Source organism: Sturnira hondurensis, unplaced genomic scaffold (assembly GCF_014824575.4).
Source record: "Sturnira hondurensis isolate 20B ecotype Veracruz unplaced genomic scaffold, ASM1482457v3 Scaffold0002840, whole genome shotgun sequence".
Lineage (NCBI taxonomy): Eukaryota > Metazoa > Chordata > Mammalia > Chiroptera > Phyllostomidae > Sturnira > Sturnira hondurensis.
This window is the reverse complement of record NW_028075471.1, coordinates 16,541,235-16,553,304: the sequence shown is the minus strand read 5'-3', so window position 1 is coordinate 16,553,304 and position 12,070 is coordinate 16,541,235. Positions and strand designations below refer to the sequence as shown.

Here is a 12,070-nt window from a genome sequence, read left to right as displayed (position 1 = left end):
TTAGATTTTGTAATGATAATATTTTGGATATACTGAGTGATAAAAATATATTCATTTAAAAAAAGACATTTTTATTTGTAGAGGGAGGGGAAGGGAAGGAGAAAGAGAGGAAGACAAACATCGACATGTAAGAGAAACATTGATCAGTTGCCTCTCACACACACCCTGGCCAGGAGGACCTGCTGGCAACCCAGGCTTGTGCCCTGACTGAGAATCAAGCCAGCACCCTTTTGCTTCGTGGGATGATGCCCAACCAACTGAGCTACACAAGTCAGGGCAATGAAATATATTGTTGAATTGATTTCTCCTGTATATTTTTACTGTTTTTAATGTGGCTACTAGGAAATTAAAAAATTTTTTATGTGACTTACATTCGTTTTCTACTGGGTGGTGCTATGTTGGGTGAATCATCTCATTTAATCTTCACAAAGACTCTCCAGGTGCACTCTTACCTTCATTCTATAGATGAGGACACTGAGACCCAGAGAGAACAGGAAACATGCCCAAGGTCACCCACTTCAGTATTGGAGGCAGGCTAATCCTAGATTTTCAGCATTGAGGTATGACCATACTTACTAGATGCCAGGAATTTGGCATTTAAGTAATAATTTACTGCACTGTTTGGATACCAAGTTATGAGGCTGAAGTCATATGGTCTATACGTCTCATAAATTTAATCTTTTAAGATTAACCTGGTTGTCATAAATATCACCAAACAGTTAACAATGCAGGATGACCAAAGGCCATTTCTACAGCTTGTCTTACCAGATGAAGGATTCAAATTAAATTCCATCAAACCACACTGAGCCAATACACTCTGACAAGCACCTCACATCTAAAACCTTCAAGAGCCTGGAGTTTTTTTCCTAATTTGTTCCCCATTTCTCTTCACCATGAGATAAAAGAAAGCCCAGTGATATGCTGAATGGGGTGAAAGAAAACACACCAGAGTTAACAGGGGACTAGAGACAGCACTTCAGAATTTGTAAAAACACAAATACAAGAGGGCACACGTCCATCGCTGCACAATATTGCTTTGTTTAAGAGCCAAGTCTGTCTTGAAGCGTGTTGGTAATAAATCAGCAGGCATTATTTTAAATCAACCAGTTTTATGAAACAAGCCAAGGGTTGAAAGAGGCAGGCCTAATTACCAACATTCCTTGATGAATGACTTAGCAGTGTGCACTAAGTCAATGTGCCACTGCGTCCTGATCCCCAGTTTTATCCTGTACTCATTTCCCAGGAGGTAAAAGAACATGTGGCTAATTAAGGCACCGACCTCCACAGCCAGAAGGACTCAAGGTAAGATTTCTTTTGAAAAAAAAAGAAAAGGTTCTTTGCCTGATACTCATTAATCTAATTTTTACTACTTCACTAGAAAAACATAGCTAATCTTGTCACCTTTAGGCATTCTGTACTACCATGCAATGTTCAGAAAAAATGTTACATATTTGTAATTTAGCCAATAAGAATTTCTTAAGCCTTTCCTAACCAGCAGGAATGTGTCTGGTTTGTTGCTTCTAATTAAGTCTCAACAAAATTTCTAACTCCTAAATTTCAATTATACAAAACTCAAAGCCAACAGGGGAGATTATGACAAAACTATGCATGATGGTATGGTAGTAGAAATCTACATTTTTCTTTTCATGTTGGGCCTCTTAACTACTTTAAAAATTATTCACAACCTAGTAATTCAAATCCTTTTATTCATTTTTAATGTTCAGGACCCTTACACTTTGCTATCTTTCCTACAGAAAAGACCATCAGAGTTATATAATGTACATAAATAAGTCTAGTAAACTCACTTGACAGAAATATGCTGCTCAAAAAGTTATGAGTGAAGAGAACTTTGCTAAGACTCCTAAATAAAATGCATAAAAGACACCCCTTTTAATTATATTAGGGATGAATGCATATGCCCCCCCCCCCTAGTAAAAACAGTAGTAACAAAGACTCTAGCCACCAGTGCCCCCAATCCCAAATCTCATTCCTAGGGTAACCGGTAGAATTAGTCTGATGTAGTCATGTATACCCTTTTCTACAGTATTCTCCTTTTTTAAAAAAGTGATTAAAACACTTATTTTCCTAGGACCACTCTCTACTTTAACAGCCTCCTACTTCAGCTGCCTCATATGCCCTAATTTTAAGTCATCTCATTTTTACAAAGTTATAAATCAAAACACACAAAAAATCTAACTTTACAAACAAGGTCTGAAAAACTATAGTACTGTCAGGAGATAAGTTTTCCTTAAAGTTCAGGCTCAAAGAAGTCATTAAAAAGAGACATGTTTAGGGCAAGAGCCAACATTTTAGTATTGATTGCAGCTATAACCTTGTGCAAAGCCACTCTACATGTTTTAAACACAGATCCCATCCACTTCTTTTAACACGGCAATGTTAAAATTAGATTTTGCTTGCACATATCCACAATTTCTATTGTTTAAGAGCACACCTATACAACAGCAATTATGTGCCACAAGAATTTTGAAACATGCAATACCTGACTATTTGGTTAGGGGTACTAACTTCTTTTTCCTTAGATCATCAAGTAAAAAAAATGACAACGGCTAACAGAACAATAGGTGTCTGGTGTGAATGAAACCAAATCTTACCTATTTTTTTTGTCAGACTGGTGAAAAAAATATTTTTTGGTGTGCTGCAAAATTTTAGTAATTAGTTTTTGTGTGCCATGAGATGAAAAAAATTGAAACTCTGTTCTGGAAAGTAGTCAATCAGTGGTCTGTTGAATCTAAGCCCTTCCTTTAATCGCTGGGATTAAATAGGTAACATTCGCAAAAAAGACCTGCTGACCTTTTCATACAGTAATTTAAGACTTATTACAGCTGACATTATTCACATAAAAACAAACAGAAAAACAACCAGAACGGAAGTTACAGTTTCAAGTGTTAAAATGCAGCCAAAGCTCTAATACTGCAAGAGGGTAGGGGAAGAAAAACGACAAATGCAACCTCAATTTCAGCAAAAATTTCATATTGAAAGATGTGTGAGTCTATCAAATTATTTCAAGAATTATTTAAAATAAAACAAATGTATTATTACAAAATACAAAGCATAAATCATGATGAATTGTGATAGCCTGGGTAAGAACAGGATCTTTAAAACATAACTGATCTTGAGTTATGATCTTTGGATGTTGTTTCAGAAACTTTCACTGCAGTGCTTCTGACCGGTAATGATGACTATAGCTAAACCATGAATTACCATTGTGGTTAATATTAAGGACACATCCAGGTGTAGCATCAGGCATATCCTGGAGACTCGTGGAGACATTATTCTATACGGATGGCCCTTGCTAATTCCAAATGCTTAAGACCATGCACACCCTTGGTTATGTCTGTGAGATGCCTCTGTAGTTTCTCTTTGTCCTCCCACTCTACTCTAACCTATTGCTACTGTTGATTCTTTAGAAGTGTTTAGAGTACAATCTTGAACTCTGTATAAAACATAGAGACAGCAGGGTATCTGGTTATAAGTTGCTAATGGAGCTGTGTGGCCAGGAGCTGCAGACAATCTCTCTATGCCTCAGTTTCCCCATATGGAAGATAGGGCTTTTCCTACATATTCCATAGAATTATTAAGAGGGATAAATGAGATATGGGATATGACATGTTTAGTCCTGGCAGTCACATCCTCAATATTGCTCTTTAGCTAGTACCACATTTATGCCAATAATTCTTAGTAAAGTTTTAAGATACAGCCTAATACACTATCATAAACATTTGCAACACACCCCAGGCTACCATGTCCGTTGAGAGACCTAACACTGCCACCTCTCCCTTCTGAAGTTTCTCAGGCCACTCACTCTAGGTGGTATTACCACCAACAGTTAAGAAATCTGGACAACGGAGTTTAATCAAGTGGGTTCAAATCCTGATGGACCATGTGCTTAAGGGACTTGGGGTGAGCTCCTCAACCCCTTTGTCTCAGTTCCCACATCTGAGACATCAGGATGCTGGCCCATTTAACCATGTCTGCTATTCTAACAGTTCTCCTAGGGAGATGCAGACCACCTGGACTGTAGGAGTCACAGTTTTAAGAGCCTTGATAAGTGTTCTCTACACACAACATAACGAGGAGTTGAGAAAGATGTTGAGTACTCTAGAGGAATGTTTCTCAACCATTTTTTCATCATCACTCCCAAAAGGACCCTTTTTAAAACTTTTTTCCCCTTGAATACCTCCCCTCATCCATATCTCCATGAAATTTTCACACACAACACACACACACACACATACACACAGCAAGCACAAGGCTGGGGGGCCGAATCCAGCCCTCCATCTTGTTTTATCCGGCCCAGCACCTTGTTTCTACACGGCAGCAATGCCAAACTCATTACCCCTACTTAAGGAGTAGTTACATTTATACTGTCCTAAAATTACATTCAGCCCTTTGAAGGCAACCGTGAGGCTGATGTGGTCCCCGGTGAAGATGAGTTTGACACCCCTGATATATACCATATATCTGTTTATGTAATTACTACGGCTTCTTAGAGGACCACAAACCATTGTAACATCTAAGATTTTTCTGCCTTCCAAGAACCAATTTTTGCCCCTCTGGGGGCAATATAACCACTGCTGAGAATGTATGCTCCACAGACCTCATCACATGGAAAAGAAGCTACCATTCAAAGTCAAATTAAAGAAAAGACCACTCCATTTTTTGATTGATACTAATTCCTAAGCCCCAGACCTTGATATTCTCCTTAAGATGCCTCTCCCTGACATGCAGTAAGTAGTATGTAATTATGAGAACTATGCAGATGAAAGGAGAGTGTACCTGTCAGTATGGCTTCTTTTAACAGCAAAAAATGAGCTGAGCAGCTGCCTTCTCATGTGAATCCATAAGATGACTTCAGTGCCTGCCAAATAGCACAATGAGAAGATATGGGATCCCCCCCTCAAACCCACATGGTACAAGTGTCCATGAGCACAGCTGGCCATGACCACCACATGAGGAAATCAAAGAACCCTAATTCTCCTATATCCCATGGCCACATAAAAATGTCCATGTGGCCATAGGGGGAGAAATCACTTCCACTTAGTGCCACTACTACCAAGTGAATGTATGATCACAGCAGATGTTTCGGTGTTTTCAGAAAAGTGGAATTAATTCATAGGCTTAGCTGTGTCAAGGTTGAATGATTTGTTTTAGATAGTTGCTCTCCATGGGTCTGCTCTTTCAAGTGAACCAAATCTAAAAATCTAAGCAAAGATGACTTTCTTCAGCCCACATCTTCTTATGAGTAACTAGTCACTAAAGGCAGTGCAGATAGAAAACGGCATCTTCAAATTAATACCCAGGCACTTGCAAAGGTTTTTGCATGACTTAGCCTTTGTTGCAGAACAACTCTAAGGAGCACCCGGTTGTGCCAGCCCTGTAAGTCCTTACTCACAGGGGTCACACACAGCATGGGAGTAAACAGGCCCCCAGTCAGTGTCCACGCCGAGGGCACACCTATAACACAGGAAGTTTAACTGCTTTCAAACCAGTCAGAAGTCCCCATTCTCCCTAAGGAGGAATGAAGTTTGAAGCCACATTCTCAAAACCAGAGACAACCCAGAAAGAAAAGAAACTATTTCTTTCATTCTAGTTGCAAACGTGAACAAACAGAAAGATAGTTTACGACTACCTGACCAAAATAATCTACTATGTTTCTTCAGACTTCACGGCCACAAAAAGCAACAGCAGCCCCTTCCAGATCCCCACAAGGTAGGAGCTGGAAGCATGGAAGGGAGCGTTTCCTGTGAAAATCTGTCCCAAGTTAACAAGTATTATCTGTAATTTTAAAAAATCAACAAAAAATGAGAAATAATTACCTTCTGTGTGACACTGAACACATACAAAGTGATACTACTAGGGGACTCAAAACCCTGTAGGGAAATGAGGTCTCACTTTGAGAACCTGGAAACCGAGTCCCTTGTCCCTTTACAGAAGGATGTGGCTTTACACTCACAGAAGTTCATCTAAAACCAAAGGGGCACCAAAGTCCATAAACCATCCTGAAATCAAGGCTCACAGAATGCTTCTGTGACTCACACTGATGACAAAACTACATGCCTGCCCACAGATGAACTGAATAGACATATGATGGCCCACAGACCAGATGTCCTTTCTTACGAGGACAGTGCCTCTAGCAAAAGACTCCTCTAACTAGGAAGACTGAGGCAAGCTGATCTGAGACATGCCACGTCTGTGCCTGCTTCTTGGAGCCACCATGATGCTAACAGTTCTGTATTCCCAGCTAAATAAACCAGAACAATATCTAAATGCATAGTGAGCCGTGGGAGTATCCCTCCTGCTAATCTGTGACCCCTCACCCCTCTGTAAGTCCACACACCCTTTTATGAGAGTCTTTATTATACTTAAAAAATCAGCAACACCTTGAAAATTCTACACCAGGTAGATTTCATAAGTTACATAGAAAGGCCAGCAATTCAGCCATCTGCCCTTGCCCTCATCAGCAAAAGCTCAAGGACACTGGATATAGAACGGGAGGCAAAGAAGGATTTGAATCCTGACTCTATAGAATAACCATCCAAATGGGACATCACAGTATGAGAGGTCTACCAAATAAACACCAAAGGACTCTGGGTTTACAATGTAGTAGGCCCTGGGCAAAGTGTTTTTATATTTGACACACAGTGAGCACCATTTCTAATTCTGCAGCACTCTGCCTAATTCCTTGGATTGTCTGAGATGATGTGGAAAAAAACTAAAATATAAATTCTTTCAAACTACTTAAAATGCCCTAAAGTTACAAAAAAAATTTTTAGTTAAATATTCACATAATCTTTCTCCTAAGCAGAGCAGGAAATTTCAATGTACAATGTATTCTAGAAAAAACACCCTGCCTTTAAATTTTTAAATTCCAAGGTGAAGAAAAGAAGAGAAAGAGGTACAAGTCCTTGGCAAGTCTCTACAAATTTCTAAACAGAGAAATGTTGTCAAACTATAAACTAATAATGTTCTAAAGCTATAAACTTTCAGAGTTAATACTGTGGGAAGGAGTGGGAAAGAAATTTTAACGAACTTGCGAGTCCAAGATCAGAGCAAACTGGTGCTCCAATAATTGGTGTTTGACTGATGGGACAGTAAAAACACACGTTTCATGCATGTGTAAATAATAACATAGCCTTCGCAGGTGTGGCTCAGTGGATTGAGCGCTGGTCTGTGAACCAAAGGGGGTTGCCAGTTCAATTCCTAGTCAGGGCACATGCCTGGGTTGCAGGCCAAGTCCCCAGTAGGAGGCATGCAAGAGATAACCACACATTGATGTTTATCTCCCTCTCTCTCTCCCTCCCTTCCCCTCTCTTAGAGTAAATAAATAAAATATTAAAAAACAATAACACAGTGGCTGGGATGCAATGCTTCTTTAGCTATGAGACCTGATATGTGTCCAAAAAGTCTATCCCTGGGTCCTATCCCTGCTTTTGCTTGAAAGAAGCTAAATCAAATTTCAAACCTCAGGTTTATGTGACTCCTGTGTCAACAAAACCCACCTGTAGAAGAAACTGCTTCCATTAATGGTTCTTTTTTTAAAGACTTTCATATCTTTTATGTGAAATATATAAGATTTATAAAGGCATATGTCTCTATAAACTAAGAATCAGAAAATCAGGCAGAAAACACGTAACTCCATTTAAAGGTATAGATGGTGCCCATAAGCGATTGTGACAGGAATGGGCAATGAAGATATGTTTATGAAATTAAAATTACCATTAATGGTTCTTAGTGGCTCTTTTTGATAATTCATAATTGGAAATACAAGGTGTGTTTACTACTGCAAAAAAACATATTATGCACTATATTGGTTAATTTATGATAAAAAGCATCTTTAATTACAATACCCACTTGAGTAGGGCTATTCTTTTTTTTTTTAATTTATCTTTAGAGGGGAGGGGAAGGAGAGAGGAAGGAAACATCAATGTATGGTTGCTTCTTGTGCATCCCCTGCCAGAAACTGGCCTGCAACCCAAGCAGGTGCCCTGACTGGGAATTGAACCGCGATCGTCTGGTTCGCAGGCCCGCGCTCAATCCACTGAGCTACACCAGGCAGGGTGAGTAGGGCTATTCTTAAACCCAGAAGGTATCACTAGTACTTAAGTGTATAGCAATAAGTCTAAGCATTCCATGTCACCCAACATCAAGATCAATAACAGGACTAAAACCATCAATTAATTATAGAAACCAGAGACTGATCTTGCAAACCTTCATGAATGTACAGACTAAAATGATGATCACAGGAGGGTAAGTAATGTAAATTTTCAACCTCTAATACAAATTCCAAAGACTAGACCTACTTCACCAGATACTGTAAACGATTTTTAAACATGCTTTATAAAGCTTCATATTTTTAAAGCATAACTCTGCAAAAAGGGACTAACCTGAAAATACTAATTTAGTTTGTCAAATCAGTCATTCAACCCACTGATAGCATAATGTTGGTAACTTAAGCTAACGTGTGTGCTTTTCTGTCAAGTTCCTGCAAACTGGTGGAAGATGGAGAGATTTGGCCAGGGTTCTCTAGCACATGCTACACTCCCACCCCCACAGAGAAGGTGTGTCCCATTTCAGCAAATTTAAATCTTTAAAAAATAAGTGAAGAGTTTACTCAGGCTACACTATAAGAAAATATTTATTCAATATAGTCTGTAACATAATGCACTCAATTAGTATACTTGGTGTTACTCATTCCCTGGATATGCAAATTCATCAAAAATGGTCCAAGATTAAGCACTTTGACTACTTTTGCCATTAACCAATTACTTTATAAAATTATGCTTATGATTTAAAAGGGGAAAGAAAAAGACCATATTCACCTCACTTTTTTACAATAAATACTTCATAACATTTTATATATAAAACTTCCAAAATTACGTAAACCATTTTTATATAGTACCAAGTCTTTAAGTATCTGAAGCGATGATTTATATGACAATCTCCTTCAAATATTTGAATTTCTTAAAATGTGATATGAAATCATATTTTTTATTTGGTCTTTCACTTAAGGTTGCTAAAAATCTGTCTAACTAGCTATCATGCACTTCTCATTGCAATGCCAACAATTCTTACTCTTCATTTATATGACACACTTCACTACTTTATATACTAAATATAAAGCTACACACCTTAAGAGATCAACTACATTTAAGATGAAATACAAATTTATCAATTGCTCATTTTTAGTTGGATTAAGTCTCCCAGTTCTGATAATGCCCCTGAACTTTAACTATGGACACTTTTCTGGCACACCTAAGGTGGGGATTGTAGCTCAAGCCAATACTATCAGTAAATGAGACATATGAGGAAAACCACTTAGTATATATTTTAATTTTAATTATTTTCAAGATAACATTTTAAGTCATAAGACATTTAGGAATGATGTCCATTTTTAAGATGACACAGAAATGGTTCGACAAATTTTCATGTGAGTAATTTTCCCACCATGGGACATAATAACATTAATGGAATATTGATCTAATTAATATACTTTAATATAATATCAAATTATTACCTTTGAATTGGACATAAACTACTAGTAGCACAAACCCATGTTGTCTCTTCTAAAAGCTGTCCTTCAGATCTAAAAGGTTGACTATTACCGTGAATGAAATAGACATATTTCTCCACATTTTATTACTAATTCATACAACTTTAAATATTGCAAAGTATAGACAAAATAATGATTTCTGTGAACAGCAGACAACTTATCTTAAATAAATCTTAGATTTATAAAAGCTTAGTGATTGTCAATCTTCATCAAAGCAAAAAAGAAAAATTTAATATATAATCTACTTCCAAGACAAAACCTTGCCTTTACTTGGGGAAGGAGGGGGGAGATCAAATACCTATTAGTTGAGGCAATTATCTAGAACTTCAATCACATAATAGTATAATAGTAAAATTTCTATGCTAAACTGTTTGGGTCTTTTTCCCTCTAACAGAATTTTAATTGCTTTTTTATATGAAAGAGTTTTATTATTTCATCACTACATTTTTAAAAAGTATTTGTAAATAAAAAAATTTAATTTGACTTTAACTTTGTTTTAAAGAATCTCTTTCCCACTTCCTGGTAAGGATTACATATTGCTTCCCAATTATAACCCACCATCCTCTCCATTTGCTTTAATAATAAACTTGAAATAGTGGAAGATGTTTTGTTTTGTTTTGTTTGACCACACAAATGAATGCAGAGACCAAGAATGAATCACCAATGTGGAAAGTCCACATTGTTTAATGAACAGGAACACTTGGGACTCTTCAGAATGAATCAATTAGGTGAACAGGTTAAAAAAATTTTTAAGTAAGGTAATTTCTCGTACTTTCTTTGCATCAGTCATATTTAAGAGTCACAGTGCTTATCTTTAAACTAGGAGTATCTCCCAATGTGCTGTGGACACATTTGAGATGGGATTCTATTCTTAAACTTGTTACAATTTCCCTGTAATTAGGAAGCTATACATCCAATAGAAAGATGCTAACAAGCTCCTGCAGTTTTCACCCCTCCAAGAAATGAAAGACCCAAAACAGACAACTCACGGCAGTGAAAGCATTATGTGATGTGCTTGTTAAAGCACAGGAAGCTCTTCTATGGTTTTGTATCTGAAGAGACTTTCTAAAAGAGTGAGATTCTAGAGCCAAAATCATTTACTAAGTAAAGAAGAAAATTAAAGAATGACCATGGAACATATTAGAGGAAAATCTATGTAAGTTATTAGAAGAGGCTCATTTTAGATAACTTGTGCATTTTTAATCTCTCCCAAAGAAGGAAAGATGCTGCTATCGCGATTTTTCATGGGACATCACTCTTACTCCATTAAGTGAAAGTTACCACTGACCTTACAGGAATTTGCAAATGTAAAGTCATGGCCGAATTAATGAGGTTGGCAATGACAACTATGATTCAGACAGGTCCACATGACCAAATACACATTCAGATAAATAAAACTCCTAGAAAATGTGAAACATTGGTTTGGCAGAGGGCTTGGTCCAACCAACAAGAGTGACGCTCACATACCTTAAGGACTTCCATCGGCACCTGGGTGGCAGAGGGGAGGGTGGTGGGCACGCAGACGTTTATGGCTGGTGTCTGACTCACGGGCACTCTCTGTTGCATGAATTGGGCTGCCTGCAGCTTCTGCTGCTGCTCCCTGCGCTCCTGCTCCTGCATCTGCTCACGCATGAGTTGCTGGCGTAGCAAGATTCGTGATGTCATACTGGAGGAGCTTATTGGAGGCTTGGAGGCCCCAGGATGCTCCTCGGAACTGCTGTGGAAAACCAAGAAAACACACATTTAGTTTCCTAATGAGATCCTTCATTTGCATTTTGGGGTACCCTAAATCACACCAAACTATAAAATGAGCCTGTGCAAATATAATCAAATTGTAGAGTAGTACTCCACATAAGTGAAAATCAAGAGGTGGCAGGACTGAAGTCACTAATAGTTAAGTCAGCTTGATTACACATCTAGACATTTTTACCATGTAGCTTACATTGTTTTTTTGTTTTTGTCTTATTTTGTTTACATTTTATACTGCATGCTACTTATCACCATCAAATACAGCACCACCATACAAGGGCCAAGAAGCAATGAATATCAACGAAATCCAGATTTCCACACTTAAAAATGAACTGCTTTATTTGCTTTTTCGTAACCGAATCTAACAAAATAACTACTACTACATGTTTTCCTAATTCCCTGAGGATGTCTAAAATGTTTACTAACATGGAGTACTTTAAAGAAAAGGTGAATTTTGTCAATGGAGAAATTTTTCTAAGATATGGGGAGTAAAAATCATTAATAAAAGAAGCATTTGGACAAGAATGTTAACACTTAGTTTTGGGGGGAGGGTATAGAAGATGAGCTGGTTTGACACCCCATTTCTTCTCTGCCTGGTTTTCTTTGTATTGTTTTTTTCTTCTGATTCACATGGGCATGCCCTCTCCTACCTGCACTCTGTGATTTCCCCACGAAGCCTACTTCTCATGGTTGGGTACTTACTCTTCCCAAAATTATTTAAAATGCTAACATACTAGTCATAAGTTAAGA

The 12,070-nt window shown here is 37.8% G+C and overlaps 1 protein-coding gene across 6 annotated transcripts in view; it reads right to left on the bottom strand.

Moving 5' to 3' along the window:
• MITF (melanocyte inducing transcription factor) overlaps positions 1-12,070 on the bottom strand; it is a 238,059-nt gene that overhangs the window by 80,765 nt on the left and 145,224 nt on the right. For all 6 annotated transcript variants that reach the window (XM_037040933.1, XM_037040934.1, XM_037040935.1 and 3 more), the window contains one exon: positions 11,039-11,288. In XM_037040933.1, the coding sequence (XP_036896828.1) occupies positions 11,039-11,288 (250 nt within the window). The remainder of the gene's footprint in view (positions 1-11,038; positions 11,289-12,070) is intronic.